Source organism: Sturnus vulgaris, chromosome 5, assembly GCF_052056855.1.
Source record: "Sturnus vulgaris isolate bStuVul1 chromosome 5, bStuVul1.hap1, whole genome shotgun sequence".
Lineage (NCBI taxonomy): Eukaryota > Metazoa > Chordata > Aves > Passeriformes > Sturnidae > Sturnus > Sturnus vulgaris.
Window position 1 is genome coordinate 1,189,221 of NC_142247.1, and position 20,046 is coordinate 1,209,266.

Sequence of the window (20,046 nt, forward strand, 5' to 3'; positions counted from 1 at the left end):
TTCAGGAAAATAAATTAAAAAAAATAAAATTCATGGGCTTTCTGCAGGTTATATCACTTCATTAAACCTTAAAATACATTCTGTGAACAAGCAGAAGCTCCTCTATAAACACTCTCCATGTTTCTGTACTGATAAAAGTTCCTTTTAGTGCACTATAGCAGGTCAATATACCCATAAAACCATTCCTCTAACTCATGCATTTCATGCCTGAAAAATAAAAATTGTACCAAGATGAGCTTTCTGCTTTCAGGCTTAAGGTCTATGCACGGGCTGTACTGAGAAGGTTAACACCTGTCATTATTATAAATAAATATAAAAATATATCGAGCTGACTAATTCCACATTAACTGCTTTGAGCAGCACTAAAGCAGGAATGAGTGCCATGAAATATCCACAAATATCTGCTGGTCTGATGCTTTGAAACTGAAATTGTTGGGGTTTTTATTTAATAATTAAGGGCAGAAACACCTTTTACACTGCAGGTTCTAGAGAGGAAAAGGCTGACTGTGATCTCTTGAGAATTTTAGACCCTTTAGAGCCTTGGTTTACTCTGAATTGTTGCAGAAATAAATGAATATATTTGTGTGTGTGTGAATATTAAAAATTACTATATAGAGTTTGTAATTCACATTAAATATCATTCCAATTTTGCGTTTGATTTCAAGAAGTTTTAATTTAATATTTTTCTCCTTCACGAGCAGAGATGTGTTATTAGAAGAAGGAATTTTGTGCCTATAAATACATTTATGCAGGGTAATTTCTGAGCAGTAACATGGAATAAACACACAAAAGTAACCCTTGAGTAGAGAAACAACTCTCTGGGTGGAGAAAAATAAAACAAAACCAAAAACCTAAACCCACCCACAGTTTATATATTTTTGTACATACATATAAATGTTATTCCATAGTGAGAATTGGTATCTTGAGGAATGTCTCAATTTCTGTTAAATATGCTATTCTGTTTCTAGATAAACTACCAGAGTATTGATATTTATAGAAGCTACTTTAGCATACACTTGATTTTTATGGTAGCTCAATGTAAGGAGCACAGTGCAGATGAAGAAGAGTAAGCAAATAAAATTGTGTAATACTGAATATTACACATGCTGACTTCTTCCTCACTATTCCTCTGCTGGGATATTATCATGTAAAGAGTTTTCTTTTTTTCATCTGTAAATATATTACATTGATTTTTGTCCCAAAGAAGGGAAGACAGAGATTTTGTTTCTTACAAAAATTTTATCTCTTGAAATTCCAAAAGAACCACAGTCAACAGCTCGTAATGTTTTCCCCCTTCTACATATTTAAATACAGCAAAACCTTAGGAGAATGTTTTGGAGTTTCAAAAATTTATATGATTAAAAAAAAAAAAAAGCTACTTCACTCTAGACCTTCTACACTCTGTATAAAAAATTTACAAAGTCCTCCCTACAGTAACAGCACATTTTGAATGGATTTCAAAGTGAGCTGCATTTAAAGTGATTATCAGGCCAATCAGAATTGTTTGTCTGAGAATGACATTTCCAAACTCACATTTCAACCCTAACAGCACCAATCCCATCTTTGTGCCACACATTTTAATTACCTTTTCTAAATTCTTGTTTTGCAGATTATGGATCTCAAAATTACTTTTCCATTTATTTCCCATTATTACTAATTAGATTAATAATGATAGTGGGCTTGCCCCATAAGTCAAAGGTACTAGGATCTCCATATCTATGGCAGAATAAATTTGCAAATAGGTAGAAACATGTGAAAAATATTCTAAAAAAATTCTATTCTATTCTATTCTATTCTATTCTATTCTATTCTATTCTATTCTATTCTATTCTATTCTATTGTTATATTTTTATTATATTTTTATTTTATTTTTATTTAAATATTTTATTTTTTTTTCACTGAGGATCTCAAGGTGTGTCTGGCTAAAACTGAATGTTTAAGGAACTTCCAGCTGAGCACAGAACTTGAGCAGTTACTTAATTTACAACGTGTGAGTAGCTCCCAGTGCCTTGAATTCCAGAATGTGCTGAAGGTGGATTGTGGTGTGCCAGAAAAGAGATTGTGAAGAACAATCCCAGTAAAGGGAATGGGAACAGCTTGGAAAAGTGACAGAATTATTCCTGTGCAGACTTGGGAAAAGGGGCACTTATAATGACCCCAATTTTAAATCTTCTTTAAGCAATCTAATCAGAAGTTAGATCAAATAAATAAACAAGGATTCAAAGACCAAATAAAAAGTTCTCACTTTTTTTGCTTTGTTTCCTACATATTTATGAATATTATTCATTACATTAGGGCTCCATAATTTTTTTTGAGCCACTCATTAAAGCAAATCATACTTCATGATTCTGGGTTTGAAAAATCTCCATCCACTGCTGCCTCAGAATGAAAATATCCATGATATGAAAATCTGATATGACCTACATCATTAACTCTTTGAAGCAATTCAGATGAACTTTATTGAGTGGCCTTGAGTAGAAAAGACCTTATTAAAAAAATAAACTGCAGAGAAGTTCAGCTCTAGACACAAACACACATGTATTTGCTGCATGAGTATGAATATTTGAAAAATGCACTTCCTCCCTTTATAAAAAGTTAATGGTGTCAAGAAATTGCTTACTCAATGTAAAAATCTTTAGCAAAAATCAAATTTAGGAAAGCTTCATGGTAGGTCTGAGGAATATCTGCACAGCATCAGTTGCAGAGGGTGGATTGCAAAGCCTCATTAATGTTGAGGTTATGGCTTTTTTTTGAATTTAGAATCCTCTTACTTCAGGCCCTAAAATTTCAAGTGAATGTAAATAACTACCCTGGTGGGTCTAGTTCAGTCAAGAAATGTGCATTTGAGCTTGGGGATCTAACTTTTCCAAATGGTTATGACTGCATCACATTTTATACACAAAACACTTCCCTTGGAGATGATGCTTACAAAGGGAAATTCAGCAAATACCTGCACAGCACCAGACCCAGAGCTTCCCTTTGTAGCTGAGCACAGTTCAACAGCCTCTAAAATTTGTGGTTTGCATTTTGAAAAAGCATCCAAGATTTACACAAAATGTAAAATGTTTGTATATATATATTAATGATAGATATTGATGTTTTCATGTGTGTGTCTGGATGTTTATGGGCATTTCTATATGTGTGCATAAATATATACATGTAAAATATATATGTATAAAATTTTTATATGCAAATATATGTTTTCTGGCTATTCAAAATAGAAATAATAATGGACCAAGAATATCCAGGGAGATTAAAATCTGAACTTAAATGTAGGTGACAGAGTTCTGAAGCACAATATTCATTTTGTGCTGCAACATATATTTCAAAGAAACCCATAATTTAGCATAATGACTTATAACTCTGGAAGGGATGCACTGGAATATCTCCATGCTACATCATTATTCTTTGATTTTTAGAAGTCTTTTGTTCTTTCCAGTTTTCAACCCTAGAAAATCAGTTATCATGCCAACTAAAAAGTCAGATCAAATCAGTTACCATGCCAGCTGGGAAGTCAAATCAAATAAACAAGTGGTTCCTCCCAAGCTATGAGTCAATTTGTCCTTTAGACATTTGTCCTTAAAACATTGGACAGCAGAGAAGATTTCCTACAAGATTTTTTCCTTCCAGCATGGAGCATTCAGTTGGCAGCCCAGAATGCTTTCAAATGAAGCTCTTGGGAGTTTTGCTGGCTAAATCTAATCCTTCAAACCACCAAGTGTTTTAATATATATATATATATGCTAAATATGTAAACATCAGGCTTGGGGGTTTGCAAAATCAGGGAGAAATTTTGCAGATCCATATAATACATTATACCTCTACTAATTCCAGGTATTACATTGCCAAGCCAAACAACTCTGGTTTTATTTACAATTTCCTTGACACTTAGAAGCAGTCACCTTTGATATTTTAAATCTGTTGCACTTTCTTCCTAACCTCAAACCAAGTTTTATTAAGAGAATTTATATCCTTTCAAAGTCAGATTAAGCAGTCTTAATTAAAAGTCTTCCTTAATTGCATCTAAGACAGATTAATAATTAGATACCTTTCATGTAGAAGTTAATGCTTTTCTGGTGTAACAAACTGAGAACAAATACCTCATTTTGCAGCAGATATTCCACTTGACCTCTGTAATTCAGAATAACGGAGACAAGGTTCTGCCTAGGGGCCAGAAAAAAAAGGAAACAACATCAAGTTAATAAGTTATATAAAGAGAACAGGTTTGGGTTCGTTTTTTTTTTTTTTTTTTTTTTTTTTTTTTTTTTTTTTTGGTTTTTTGTTTGTTTTTTGTTTGTTTGTTTGTTTTTTGTTTTTTTTTGCTTTGTTTTGGTTTTTTTGTTGTTGTTGTTTTTTTTTTGTTTTATTTTTTCCTACATTCTAGACATTTGAAATAATTAGACAGTGATTTTATATTGGTATAAAATAAAGCCAAGTGTGCATTTAGACATCGTGCAGCTGAGCCTCGATGTCTCTGGGTTCTTGGTAGTCATTTGTCACAAAGAATAGATTTGTCACAAAAAAATTCTACTTATACATGAAGATACAAGTTTCCCAAGTTAAAGAACTCCAATAGGTGATTTGGTGTTTCAATGTCTGTTGAAATTCACTTCCCATTTATTTTCCTCTATGGTTAATCAAGTGGTGAAATATTGCCTTAAAGAAGGATGGACTCAAGTACACGCTGCATTCTAAAGGTCTTTTATGATTTGATGATCCAACACCTTCCTTCTCAATCCCTTCACAGATTTAAATTGCACAGAATCAAATAAAATATCTGCACAAGATCTGGAAAATCTCGACACTCCACAAGTACAGGCTAAGCCACAAATACAAAAGTGTGTTCTAAAATGGGGCAGCATTGCTTCATAATCCATGAAACTTCATTTGCAGGCTCAAACTGGTTCAGAAATTCCTTTTCCACGGCATTTCCTAAGCTGGGAATTTGTTTTGCTCCTGCAGACATCCCACACATCACTCTGTGGTTCCCTGCCCTGGCCATGCTGCAGGAGCTGCCACTAAATTTGTACAGGCAGATTGCTGAGTTTTACCAAAGCTTCATTAAATTAATTAAGATTATGAAGAGGAGCATGCACCTCTCTACACTAAACTCCTCAACTGATGCTTCAGCTGTAAATCTCCCACTTTTGGAACCACAGGCTCTGAGTGCTTTCCCCAACAAATAACCAAATTGAGATTTTTGCTCTTAAGAAGCATTTGTGTCATTTTCTGTCTTCCAAGCACTGTGAAATTCTTGCTGTTTATTTGTCAGCTGGAATAAAACCAGAACAGATGCCTGGGATTGCTGAGGTATTTTAAACCTTAATTCCCAGTTTTACACCTTGCCCAGCCCACTGATTAGTAAAAGGGACACATTATGACCTCGATGGCCATCAGAGGTAGTTGGGGTTTGCACATGTTTGTATAAAAAAGTGGAAATTGCAATTTAAATTCTCTGTTGTTTGTTTTACTCTATCACTTTATTCCTGACTTTTAAATTCTACTCTAACAAACCACACCTATGTTTTGTTAAGGTTCTTCCTCTTCAGGAGGCTTAGAAGAAATTTCCCCCCCACTCTTCCATCCCTATTGCAGTCTGGCACTGCAAGTCCCAAAAATATTTTGATTTTTTCCAGCACTTCAAAGCAAACCAACTATTTACAGAGCAACTGTGTGTGTGTCCTCATGCATTTTAGTCCAGGCTAACTGAGCAATCAGAATTTAGAATTGCAACTGCAGCCCAAAGTCCAGATTCCATGGTACATGATTAGATTTTCATTATCTGAAATTTTTTTCATTTTTCATTTTTTTCATTTTTCATTTTTTTCATTTTTCATTTTTTCAATTTCATTTTCATTTTTTTTTCATTTTTCATTTTTTCAAAATATTTTTTTTTCATTATCTTCCTGTCATGCAAGAAGAGGAGACTTGACTGCACTGAAATAACACCCAGGACAGAGAAAAAGTTAGTTGGCCTTCCCTGGAGATACCAACTATTCCCTTCCTCCTGCAGGTAGTTCACCCTTTCCAGCTTTTTATTTTAATCTGCACTGGCTTTATCTGGCCAGGCAGTTTGTGTGTGGAGCAGCTGCCTGGAAATTCCTCCTGTAATCCTGTTAAATCATAGCTAATGCAAGTTGTTGCTCTGCTTTGACTGAGTTTTCAGGCATAACATCTTTTTCACAGCTTGAAAATAAATCAGAATATATGAGCTTACCTTCTTGTCTTCTTCCATACAGGTGGGCATGTTTATTAGCATGGTTAGTCAAAATGCAGCTTACAGAATAATTTCCTAAATTACAATGCTAGTTCAAAAAAATTAGCATATTTCCCATCACTTTATTGTACCCTGGAGAATTTTCAGTATAAAGTAGCCATAATTTTGCATCATTAATAGGAAACCAATCCAGCAAGTTGTAATAATGATTGAAATATCTCTGCTAATGCTGTCCTGAGTCTCTGTGTGCCAGAGAAATAATAACAGACACATCTTCTCACACAGACAGGCTTCATACCTGTGCACCATCATAGCTGGGCACAAATATGGCAAGCTTAACCAACCCAGGAACATTTAATGCTGCTTTTTCAGCTTTTAGCAAGTCAATAAGGTGCAAGAGTTTTGAAAATGGAATAAGAAAAGCACAAACAAGAGAGTCAGCTCCTGCCCTGCAGATATCCTGCTCCTGAATTTCATACACCTGTCACCTATAAAATACAAATATATATAAAATACATGTCTTCTACTGATCTCTTTACAGCAAGGACCAGAATTTTGGAAATTTGGGCCATGCTCCTGGGAAACCAGATGGGTCCTGAGTAAGCACCAGGCTCCCACCTCCAAGGAGTCTCAGCCCCTCTGTTCTCCTCCATCTGCCAAATGGCAGCTGTGTCACCTCAGTTCACAAAGGAATTTGTGGTGAAAAACATCACAAAAAGTGTCAACAGCTTCCTTATCTAAAAGTGGAATTTATCTAAATGGAATATAATTAAAGGTGAATGAGGACTCGATCTCATTTAGTGATTGTCCATCACAGGTTGGTTTTACAATCAGCTTCCCCTTGACTGCCACGTTAAAGGCTTGTCTCCATTATCTCCATCATTTAGCCTCCATAATAAAAAAAGAAGTTTAAAAATCACTGAACTATGAAAATCTAGTCCTAACGAAGAGCAAACCTATTATTTTTACAGCATTTAATCTCAAAAATTCTCTAACAGCATGAAAATGATATCACCTTCAACCATGGGAATCTTTGGGAAATATAAAACCTTTAATGGAAACTTCTGTAATATGAGAAGGAGACAATTGAGAAAAAAATTACACAGAGCCAAAAAAACATTGATTTTTTGCTAAGCAACAACTAAAATCTGAAAAGAAAAAGTCAGAAATATTGAACCAATTGTCTCTCTGATATCATTCCCATCCCCAGTAGTTCTCAGAACTGTCCTTTGCTGCAAGGAGGGTTATTACAAACACAAACAAAATTACAAACACTCACAGTGCTGAACACCAGCTTACCAAAGCAGTCTCCAGGCACAGATGTCTCCTAAGAGCTCATTCACACCGAACCTCCTTTGGTCATCCCCAGCCTGTGGAACAGAGGGGTGTGGTGGCATCGATTATTCTGCTAAAGCAGATTGCACACTGCAGACATTTCCATGGTATTTTCCAGTGCTCACTGCAGCTTTCAAGGCACTGTATCTGCCTCCTCTGTTGAGTTTTTTGTTGTTTTTTTTTTTTCTGGTTCCCATTCCTGCCTGGGAGCAGAACCTCTCCTTTCAAGTGTAACATCTTTTTCACAGCCTTACCCAGCTTGAAAATCTATCAGGACATAGGAGCTTGCCTTGTTGTCTTTTTGCATGCAGGTACCAGTGGCCTGTGACAAGCATGGCCTGGAGCTGGGGAAAATCTCTGTGACTTCTTCCCCCTCCAGAGCTGCTCCTGCTCTTTGCCATTATCAGTATCATGAAGCAACTCCATGGCCTGAAGCTTTCAGAGCAAAGGGGTGATCAATAATTCACTCTGAGACCTTAAAATGTCACCCTCCCTGCTAAAACCCTACTCTAGGGTCCAAAAAATTCTTTGAGATGCTGAATGTTTTCTAATGGCCTGAACTAAAAAAATCCCTCTAGAAAGCCACAATATTTAAATAATGGGGAAGTCTCCACCTTCTCATCATGATGGGCCTCTGACTTCTCTTGTCTGTGATTATTATTAACCCTTAACATTATGTCTGGCAAAATATTAACACTGATATATATGCAAATAAAAAGTTTTTGAACTCTCAGGAAAGATCACTGTCTGCTTTAGCTCAAAAATCCTTTTATGCAAGTGAGGTTCATGTTAGAAATCTGTAAGTATTCTTTGCTGCTTGTCCACTACAAAGATTAAATCTTTCCTGTGATAATCAAAATGTGGGGACGTGTGAAATTCTGAAACAAATAGGATAGGCAGAGCATTCCCTGGAATTTCAGACAGTGATAAATCTCATGGCTTAAAAAACCCCAAATCTAATTAAAGGTACCCACTAACTGAAAGAACTGTGATTCCATGTAAAGCCCTTGGCCAAATTTCTTGCTTGTAACTGCTCAGGTGAAGAACATTTCCTGCTCTGAGTACTTCATGATAGAATGCCAGCTTCCCAAAACAGGAAAAAAAGCAAGTATTTGTCTTTTTTTTTTTTTTTTCTTTTACAAAGGAATTATGAACATTTAGTTATGAGCCAAAGTTCAAGAAGTGTCTGGTAAAAAAAGAAGCCAAAAAGAGTTGCTCATTACTTGCAAGCATCCACTTATATTGGTTATTAAACATAACAGTAAATTGCATGTACAACCAGATATTTTTAACAATGCAACCTGAACTCAGCAGTGTTGTGTAAGGTGAACAAAAGTCATGAAGGAAACCTCATGTGCCCCTGGTGTCCAGCTGGGCTTCCCTAGCACAAAAACCAGATTTGAAGTTTCCTAAGAGACTCCTAAACATATAATTGTGAAGATCTGTAGTAGTAGATGCTGAGCTAGAGAAGGAAAATTAATTTTTTGTCTAAAAACTGGTTAAAATGTTAAATATCTCTATCTATCTATCTCCAAATATTACACATATCTATATATCTATATATCTATATATCTATATATATCTATATCTATATCTATCTATCTATCTATATATATATATATATATATATCTGACCTCCTCATAGTCCTGTTTTAATGGTCCAGGTAAGATGCTGCATTGAGCTTGATGTTTCACTGATGTTTTCCTTCTGACAAAACAGATATGAAAAGAAATCCCCTGCCCTTTTTTTTCTTTTCTTTTTTTTTTTTTTTTGCTAGACATCTTCCATCCCCACGCCCTGACAGACCCAGGCTGCTCTCAGAACCATGCAAAGCAGGAAATTGGTGATTTTTTGTGAGCAGAGACAACACACTGCCAGTGAACACTGCCCAGAGCTCCTGCTGCACTGCAAACTTTGGGCTGGAAGTAAATCCAAAGTAAGAATTCTCTGGCCACCTGAAATAAAACAGGATTAAATTCTGACAAAAATGTTGTGGGTTTTTTGTTTTTTTTTTTTTTTTTTTTTCCTGAAAAGTAACCTTGGTTCTTTTTCAGTCGTGTGCTCTCCACAGTTGCTCACAGATACAAGCACGAATTCTCCCCAGGACATTTCAGTGCAGTTCAGCAATAATAAATACATTCTCAGGAAAGGAAATAATCTCTCCTCGATTATTACTGAGCTGGTGGGATTTCTTTCCTTCAGGGATGCTGAAGGAAATGGGGAAGAAAAGAAGTTTACTCACTGTTCGAGCCAGACTTTGCCTGGAATCCCCGGCGCGGTGCAGGCGGAGCTGGATGCAGGGCGTTGCCTTGCGAAGAATTTCGTGGCTTCCCAAAGTACAATTGCTGCAATTTGGGGGAAAAAACAACAAATAAATTGTTATCTTTGCTCGCCACTTCCTTTTTTTTTTCCTTGCAACCTCTCCTAAGAGCAGCAGTAGTTTAAATTCTAAGTGCGAAGACTGAATAATGCAAAACAAGTTCTTGGCACCTACTTCTGTGGAAATGGATGGGCTTGGTTCTGGCAGGTTTTCTAGTAAAACAGTAATAATAAAAAACCAAAAATATAATAAAAAATAAACAAAAAAAAGATTTGATTACATGTGTCATTGACAAGTTCTGAAACAGAACAACAAGGACACAGAGAAGCAGCATCCTTGACAAACTGCACGTGCTCCCAAATCTTGAGATTATTTCTGCATATTCTGCATATTCTGGATATTCTTTGGTTATTTGGCAGGTTGAGCTCTGGGGGGTGGGAAAAGGCAGCCCTTGAACAGGCCCAGACTTTTCACAACCGAGGGAATGTGACTGTCAGAGAAACCCCTCATTGCCAGCCTGGGGAGTTTCCTGAACAATCACAACTGCCCCAAGATATTATTTTTACTTAATGCCTCACTATTATCCCCCCTCTTTCCATTCTGCCTCACCTTCAGCCTCTGGACAGGCACAGTGACAAGAATATCACAGAGACACCTCTGTGAGTCCTGAGTCACCTTTTCCTGATTCCTGCAGGATACAGAATCCTATTGCAACATCAGTGACAGGAACTGGTATATCTAGGTATATAAATATATATATCTATATGTATATACACCAATATATACCAGTATGTATAGCACTACTGGTATAGCTAGGTGTATATTTATTTATATTTATAGTTATAGTTATATTTATATTTACACACCAATATATACCAGTATGTATAGCAATACTGGTATATCTGAGTGTAAATATATATAATATATAGCAATACTGGTATAGCTAAGTATATATATATTTTTTTATATATATTTTTATATATATATATACACCAATATATACTAGTATAGCTAGGTATATTATATACATATATATATATATATACACATATATATCAATATTGGTATATCTAGACCAGTACAGAGGAGCTGTACCCTCCTATGAAATAACAATCTTGAACCACAGATAGAAAAATTGTCTTTTCCAAGTATAATTTCTCCATGTCTCCATGCTTCCAGGCAAAACAAGCTACACCAAGAGAAACTTAATTTTCTTATTACAACTGCTTTTACATGAGTGCTTTGTGTTATTTGCTGCTGTGTCAAGCAGATACTTTCCATCAGCAAAGTTTTTATTGACACAGCAATGCTGCCTGAAACCCTGCAAGCAGAAGTGGCCCTTGCACTTGGCTTCATGAATGGCTTTAATTTGCACAAATACAAAGAGGAAAATTCTGACAGCTATTGTTCCCCAAGGGATTAGACACAATGGATTCATGCCTCGACAAAATAATGTGGAAAGGTGCTCCAGATGAAAAGTGCACTACAAGAAATGGAAGTGTGGCTTTGTCACAGGTTGACAAACTAACTTTTAGCTCTACCCCAGGCAGATTTGCTACCATATCACTATTACTGAAATAAAAGCAATATATCCCCTTTAGAGGATAACATAATTATTAGTAACTGGTTTACAGCACTCTGAGCTCTGTAAAGGAAACTAAAATGAAAGTTTTACAACCTTGTTAGCTCAACAGTTTTTCCCCCTAATTTATTTTTGCTGAAATTATAGGGAGAATACAAATTATAAGGAGAATACAGCTCTGGTGAGAATGCCATGAGGAGAAATGCAGTCTTGGTCTTTAGGAGATGTGGTAATGACAGGTCCAAGTGATTTGCCTGTGCTCTCACAAAATATCTAAATATAAGAAAGGGAAAATCCCCATCACTTGAGACTCCCCCACTGCTTGTTTCCCCACAGCAAGGCTCTCTGATGTGCTATAAGCTCCAAATCTAAATGCACTTCAATCAGACTATTTTTAAAGTAACTCAGCTAGTAGCATCTCAGAAGGAGAATTTTAATCTGCAGCGACAAGAGAAAATTAAGTTTATTTTTCACAAAGAACATACTCATCCAAAGGTGCTTGCTTCTTATGATTTCAATCTGCATGATTATGTCTTTGTCAGTCTATAATTAATAGCTTAAACTTCACTTTGAGTGAAAACCAATTTTTATTTAGGTTTCAATTCCCAGAGAACAGAATTAGTAAGACAAAAAAATGTCATCAATAAGGTCACAGGCAAGCATATTAGAAGAAAAGATAAGCATTTAGATTTTTCAATTCCATTCCCCTGCTCACTGTGGTGGCTGAACTGCAAAGCAATAAGGTAGCTGTGCAAATAATACCATGTGAGAGTGTGCATGGAACTTTAAACACCTTAGAATAAAAGGATGTTTAGAAATAAAGCTTGTAAGTATTTTTGTACTACATTCCTTTGCTGATCTACATTACCAAAACCTATTGCTAGTGCACACATCAATAAAATAATAAATTTTTTTTTTTAAATGTCTACATTCTTATATGTTTTGTTTTATTAGGCATTTAGGATGACCTGGGACTGTGGCCTGTTTTTCTAAAAGTGGAGGATTGTCATTGCTGACACATCAGAAGGGCTGGTTTTTGCTAATTGCTGGCATTAAGAGCCAGGAGTTATTTTACATAAGGTGTTTAAGCACAATTTAATTTACTTTTATAGAATTCTTTTCATTCAAGGCATCATAAAATCATATATAGGGGTATCCATTTTAAATCTGAGGAAAGGTAAGAAAGTGTGAGAGCAACTTTTAAAGGTGGATCTAGGTTTGTTTGATGGGATGAAAAAGAAAACGTGCAGGCTGCAGCAAGGCCAGGTCTCTCATGGTAAATGAGATCAATGAACTTGAAGGCCAGAAAACAAAAGAGATTCCAAATAACAATTTTATAGCTGGGTCTATTAATGACAGACTGATTGCAGCCTGAGATCTTTAAAATGTGGGTATTTGATGTTGCAGTTGTGAGCCCGGGGATCTCTGCAGTGATGAATTCTGCTGGTGCTGTGCAGTGCCCATTAGCACATTTTTTTCCATTTTTTCCATTTTTTCCCCTCCTCGTCTCATTCAAAGCTAAATGGACTCTCAAAATCACCGAGTCTTTCAGGTGCTCCTGCAGGAGGTGGGGGTGAAGTGCTCATTAATACAAGCCAATAAAACACCAAATGAAAGCTTTTGACAAACCTTGACAGAGCTGTCTGCTTCACTAAAGTATTCTGTTCTGAGAACAATTCACCAAATCACCTTTTTGCCTTCACTTTAGTTTTTTTTTTGGTTTCTTTTTTTTTCTGGATTACAGTGCAGCAGGAGCAGCAGAGTATTTATTCCCTTTGCTGTCTCAGAACTTGGGGAACTTCTGCTGGAACTCATCCGTGAACAGACTCCAAACACTTTTCTGGGGGAGAGCTGAGCACAAGTGCATCAGATCGCTCTGTTAGCAGCACTGGGAGGAAACCAATTTGCACTTGAAGATAGCCCACACACAGGAAAAAAATTCACCCTGAGGCAGCTCCTCGGGCCGTGTTAAACCACCCAAGGGATCCTTAGGGTCCGGGCCTTCAAATTTCAGATCTCGGTTGAGGAGGCAGGAGAGAGGGAGCTGAATTTAACAGCACAATATAGAATTACAAGCTGCTGAAGTTAGAAATGCAGCTCAGTGCTTCCTGAATGACAGTGGCAGAGCAAAGTAAGAAAGCAAAGAACATTATTGACCTTGTTCCACTGCTAATGAGACGTGCAGAGATTCTACAAGTGCAGGAATTTAAAGAGTCTGTTATTGATGCGTTCTCCCCGTCAATGAAAACAAAACTCTTCAGCACATACTGCACTGAGCTCACCCTCAGTACAATAGTTCATTATTTCCATTTTTTTGCAATTTCTTTGAAATCAGAAGAGCAACTCGAAAAAAAAAAATAAAATAAAAAATCCCTGGTCTTGTTCTGTAACTAACAGATCTGTGTATGACCTGGTTCTCTGCTTGGTGTTTCTGGTGTTCTAATGATTAACACAGCACATTGCTGCTTCACTGAGACTGCAATGAGACAGCAGTGGGCTTGGAGGTGTAGAAGAGGCAATCTTGGCATCTTTAGCTGCCAGGTGTAACTCACTGAGAACAGAAGAACATTTGGGCTGTGTGCCTGTGCAAGGGTAGAAGTGCTCAAGATGGTACAGAGCAAAGCGAACTCACACAGGGTGACACTTGCTCCCACAACTACTTTGCTTTCTTTAATCAAACTGACTTGTTCTAGGCTACTTCAGATAATATTTACACCCTACTGCAACCATGACTGCTCCTAACATCTTCCCTTTGCATTACAGACACCTATTATTTTATCTAAGCCTTTTTACACCTCGCAGAGATGAGCTGGGATTGCTGCAGTGCCAGCTTAGCGTGGTTGCACAGAGCACTGGAGCCCTTGTGCTCAGAGCTGCTGTCCACAGAGCCCAGCTGACAAGTGCCTGCACTCCAGCTGCTGCAGCTGCAGCACACAATCTGCTCACTTCGGCTGACACCTGAATTTCAGCTGCCACAGGGCAAAAAAACAACAGCTGAGTCCAGTGGTGCTTACCTGGATTAATGTGAACCAGAGAATTTCTTCCCCTACTTGTGAACTTGTGAACTATGTGCATTCAGAAATGTGCCTGCATTTTAACGTGTTTGTAACTTGCATTCAGCACCACAGTGCTGGCTTCATTTGCTATCACTGCAACTGGATATGAAGAAAAATCACCTGCTCTGCAGATGCATAATACTGTTTCTCCTCTCTTTGCTGATTTCCCCGTTGAGGTTTTGTTTATAATGATGCCTTGGGTCTTAGCTTTTATATTTTTTAGAATCTCTGCTGCTTAGTGTGTAACTCTGACATTTCATATTAGATATTAGTGAGTTCTCTTCACAGGGTAGTGACAAAACAATTCCTTTCTAGCTGGAGAATCAAGGACAACTGGGACCCAAAAATCAGAAACAACAGTGAGGGAAAGGGGGCAAACCAGGGGGCTGAGACTTCACAGCCTGGGGCTGTGGGTGGATCATTGACCCCAGTGTGTAGATGAACCAAAACTTATAGAAGTGCAAAAACTCGTGACCAGAATCCAGCTGGGATTTAATTTGGGTGTAGCCCCAGCCAGGCTCTTGCACTGCCCAAGGTGAATCCTTTCAATAAATCCTGATTTTATTCCTTTTGCTGTGTCTGGTCTCTGTCCCAGCTCAGCCTTCCCAGGCAACAATAACTCCCCAGTGAGACAGTGGAGGTGGCAGCATCCTTGTATCCCACATGAGAAACAGAGGGACAGAGGAGTCAAACATTTAACAGCTGCACAAAGCTTCCATAAGACAGGACTTGAAACCTTGCACTGGATTTGAATCCTTGCACTGGGTTTCAATCCCTGCACTGGGTTTCAATCCCTGCACTGGGTTTCAATCCCTGCACTGGATTTTAATCCCTGCACTGGGTTTGAATCCCTGCACTGGGTTTGAATCCTTGCACTGGATTTTAATCCCTGCACTGGGTTTGAATCCTTGCACTGGATTTTAATCCCTGCACTGGGTTTGAATCCTTGCACTGGATTTTAATCCCTGCACTGGGTTTGAATCCTTGCACTGGATTTTAATTCCTGCACTGGATTTTAATCCCTGCACTGGGTTTTAATCCCTGCCCTGGGTTTCAATCCCTGCACTGGATTTTAATCCCTGCCCTGGGTTTCAGTCCCTGCCCTGCATCCTGTCTGCAGAACACAAGCCCCACTTGTTCCAGGACTTCCAGAAATGCCCTGGGAGCGTTTGGAGCCTCACACCTTTCCCCTCCCCGTGGCTCTGTTTCCAGGGCTCCTGGTTTAATGAGGTGCTCACTTTTGTAGGAATTCCTCGGAGCCACAGACACTCAGCAGCCATTCCTGCCGGGCTGGGTATTGATTGGTGACACGGAGGATCTCCACAATTAAGTCGTGAGTGATACAGCCAGCTGTAAATAAAGATAGTAAGGAAAATTAATAGCAGCTTGCTCGAGAATTGCAGGCTACTACTCGAGCAAAGAAAATAAAGTTTGTTTTTTTTTCCTGTAACTCCTAACAACTGCTGCAGACTAGCTCCATCAAGAGGAATTAGATCAAGCCACACTTGGTTTTATTTACTTTTTTTTTTTTTTTTTTTTTTTTTAATTTTGCTTCAAATATTCTACCTGACGTGGAACCTATGTCCATTTAAAAGAAGTGAACAATTTATTGGGCAGGTGGAATGAAGAGATGAGCAAAAGGAAAGGAACAGACAAATGGAATTCTTTTTGATTTTCTGTTTTCCTGATGAATATTTTAATATATTTCCAATGGTGCAAAAGTTGACTCTGTAGCCACTTATGACACAAAAAGGCTCCAGAATGTTACTTGGTATTGTTTCTGCTTTGCACACCCTTTTAGCCATACAAAGAAGTAAATGACTACTCTAATGTATTTTATATCTGCAATATATTATTTAATACATGTGTAGCCACATAAAAGTATAAAAATATACATAATCCCTATCAATTAGGAAGTTCTATGAGTTTGTACAACCTGATATTCAGAAACACTTTAGCATTTTGAGATTTGTTCTCCAGTTCTATTTCTGTTTCTTCAAACATTTTCCAACACTTGCAATGCTTCCTCTCTGTCCATTTCAGAAGAATTGATCAAAAATGGAAAATAATAGGTGCATAACCTAGAAATCTGTCTGATAAATTTGGTTTTACATTGAAGGGGATGGGAAAGCTTCAGAGAACAGCTGGCATTTCTAGGGGAGGGGGTTATGACAGAAACACCAATGAAAAAAAAAAAAACAAAAACCAGAGTAGGATACCATAGCTTGCTTTTGCTTTGGTTGGTTTTCCCCAGGGAAAAACAAATTGCTGAATGGGTTGAAAAGCTGTTTCTGAAAATGTTCCTTTTCTTTGAAAAACTTTTTTTTTTCCCCTCAAAAAACCACTTCAATTACACATTTTTCTACTGGTTTTATCAGTTGAAATCCTTTAGCCTTCTGAGATCTCAGCATTTCAAAGAGCTCTGCTGGTTTGATGTGTAAACTGCAGTGCTCGTTGGCTGAATTTACACAATCCAGAAAATGAGGAGCAACACAGAACCTTGAATTAAAATTGCAACATGCACTTTTTTCAGGCCACTGGTTGGAAAAATTCAAAAATTTGCTGGTACCACTAATTTCCACCCTGTAGATTCATCTTCCTTTCCTTACTCTGCCAAAAGCTCTTGTCTAACTGAACAATACTTTATAATAGATGGGGAAAAAAAAGAGTACTCCTACTTCTACCTGACTGCTTACCTAGTCTAAACAAGTTTAGGATAATTAATGCTCAGCCTGTTACAGTCAAATAATTCCTTGAAAACTAAAGAAACTATTCATAAAAAGAAAAAGACAAAAAAAGACTGTGATTTAATAAAGCAGTACAGGAAGAGAGTGGGAAATAAGATCTAATTTCTTTTCTTTTTGCATGCTGCAGAAATAAAAATTATTAGAGCTGGAATTAAATCCCATTAATCACAGACACAGGATGCACAGGAGCAGTGGCAGCTGCTCATAGTCATAAATGACAGAATCATTTAGGTTGGAAAGAACATTTTTTCCTTGCAAAGCTGGGCCAACACTGAATTCAGACCACCCTGTTCAGGATTTTCTCTTGAAAGACCTTAAAAATATCCAAGCTTGGAGACTCCACAAACCTCCTGAGCAAACTTTTCCAATTCTTAATTATTCTGCTTTATTCTTCCCATCTACCTGGAATTCCTGCTTTCATTTGATGTGTTTCCCCAGAGCTGTACATAATTTCCATCACTTACCATCTTGTGTAAGAAGTAGAGGATGAGGTGAAAAATCTGTCCAAATGCTGATTCTGAATTTTGTTCCACCCAGGATATGGCCTGGGAACTTTGTTGTGATACTCCAGATTTTCCCAGTATTTGTCTTCAAATCAAAAGCAGGATAGGCATTTCTGATTCTGTTAAAAAAAACAAAAAAAAAACAAAAAAAGGTTTTTTTTAAAAAGAAATTTTATCTAAAGAGGTGTGCATTTTTGGCCTCTTCTAAGAGCAAAACCAAAATTCTGCAAGTTACATATGATGATACATAGAGAGCTGTTAGAAATAAAATTCTGTGGAGAGAAATGGCAGCAACACAAACTCTGTTTTCATCCTTCAGTGAGACAACTACATATCAGCACACACACAACTACATCTGTCATTTTAGGGAAACCATCAGCAAAATCTTCACGAAGTTGACAGAACCACTGCTGAGCTTGACCTCAGTGAGAGGAAAAGGAGTTTAAACAGAGAGTTCAGTGTGCACTGAGCTCAGTAGAAATGACAGAACAGTAGAAATGAAATATTTGCTTCAATAACAGATTTGAACTCAGAACTGGGCAGGAGCACATGCACAGACAGCTGCAACCAGAACATCTGGCACAAGGAATGCAGGAACATTCTTCCCGTGCAAAATCTTCAGGAGTGGCTTTTTCCACAATTCTCTCTAACCCAATCTCATTACTAAAACCCTGGGTATTTATGTAAAAGTCTGTGGAGTGCAGTCACAGTCATTGAGTCCCTCTGATACACCATTAAATATAAAATATATGGCCCCTCCTCCTTCCAATTACCACAGACTTGCAGAAACTAATTCCTCCCGAGGTCCCATTTCCTGGTGAACACTGGCCACAGGAATTATGGCAATCAGCTGGGATTAAATTTGCTTTTCAAGCAAACACACTCTGCAGCTGCAGGTGAGGGTACACACTGTACTTTACATTTCACTAATTGGCCTGAACATTGAACAGCTGAACCCAAATATTCTGTACTAAGCATCCTGCATTCTCTTATTTTTTTTTTTGTACTAAGCATCCTGCATTCTCTTATTTTTTTTTTTGTACTAAGCATCCTGCATTCTCTTTTTTTTTTTTTGTACTAATTATCCTGCATTTTCTTTTTCATCACATGAAGTATTTTGTAGCTTCTGAGCTGGGAGTGCTTTGTAATGTCTCTGCTGAGTGTATTTTGAACCCCAGGTCTCACATCCAAGTTTTTATGACTCTGTTACCTCCAGCCTCAGAGCTGCTGCCCAAGTCTCTTAAAAAGCCACGTGAGCTGCACCTTTGTGCCCTGCATTTGTACAACATGAGAAGGAAAAAAATTAAAAAAAAAAATTAAAAAATAGAGAGCCTAGGCTTCCAAAATTAATAACCCAACAAAGCAGCTCATTTCTTATCATGCAAAGCCAGGGGCTCGATGTTTCAGTGGGGTGAGAGGAAATGAGGCTTGACAGGAGTAGCTGCAGCACCAGGTGGGTTTATGCTCCTGCCCAGGAGCCCTTACACTGCACAGGCTGCTTGGCTGCCCTGGCTGCTTGGTGTCAGCCTATTTGCTTTGTGCACAGGGCACAGCTTTTCACCTGTTTCTGCAAGAAAGGCAAGGACTGAATGAGATGAAACTTCACTGCCCTTTATGCAGCCTCCAATCACCAGCCCATGAATCCTCCTCAGCTCACTGGCAGTCATTCCAAAACTAAACAAACCCCTTCTCCTTCCCTACCCCTGCACTGCTTGTGTTTTAGCAAAATGTGGGGACACAGATTTGCTTTTCAGATTAAAAAAAGCATTCAGTTTCTCAGAGTGTTGCTTATTTATGGTCATCTACTCTTCTCGTGTGATTAAAGAGCTTCTGGCCTGAGCAGGAGGGTAAAACTGCAAAGCTTTTATAGAGTTTGGGTCTTCCAAAGCATAACTGAATTACTGTACAAACATTACACAAATAAAACCTTGTGCTACTCGCTTTTGGTGCTGCAACAACTCAGTGTGTACAGAAAGCACTGACATTTATGGGGATTTGCTATTTCACAGCATCTCGTGGCATGATGAGTTTCTGTGCAGTGCCAGGCACATCGTGGCACACACGAAGTGGAGGAACTCTGCATTTTGCAGCACTGAGCCCTGAGTCTGCCAGCCTGGCCCCTGCTGGCCTGAAATTCTCTGTAGGATGTGCTCTGAAACCACCCAGGGGTGGCTGCTCACTACAGCTCTGCTCATGGTCACAGCACAACCTGAGAAAGTGTTTTGGAGACTGATTTACACTGGTGTAAAACCAAATTCTTCAATTAGAGACTGTGCAAGAATTAC

At 37.9% G+C, this 20,046-nt stretch overlaps 1 protein-coding gene across 2 annotated transcripts in view; it reads right to left on the minus strand.

Moving 5' to 3' along the window:
* PIK3C2G (phosphatidylinositol-4-phosphate 3-kinase catalytic subunit type 2 gamma) overlaps positions 1-20,046 on the minus strand; it is a 187,720-nt gene that overhangs the window by 155,323 nt on the left and 12,351 nt on the right. For both annotated transcript variants that reach the window (XM_088164523.1, XM_088164524.1), the window contains exons 4-8: positions 17,723-17,880; positions 15,750-15,861; positions 9,796-9,898; positions 7,517-7,587; positions 4,101-4,164 (exon numbers count right to left, since the gene is read on the minus strand). In XM_088164523.1, the coding sequence (XP_088020649.1) occupies positions 4,101-4,164; positions 7,517-7,587; positions 9,796-9,898; positions 15,750-15,861; positions 17,723-17,880 (508 nt within the window). The remainder of the gene's footprint in view (positions 1-4,100; positions 4,165-7,516; positions 7,588-9,795; positions 9,899-15,749; positions 15,862-17,722; positions 17,881-20,046) is intronic.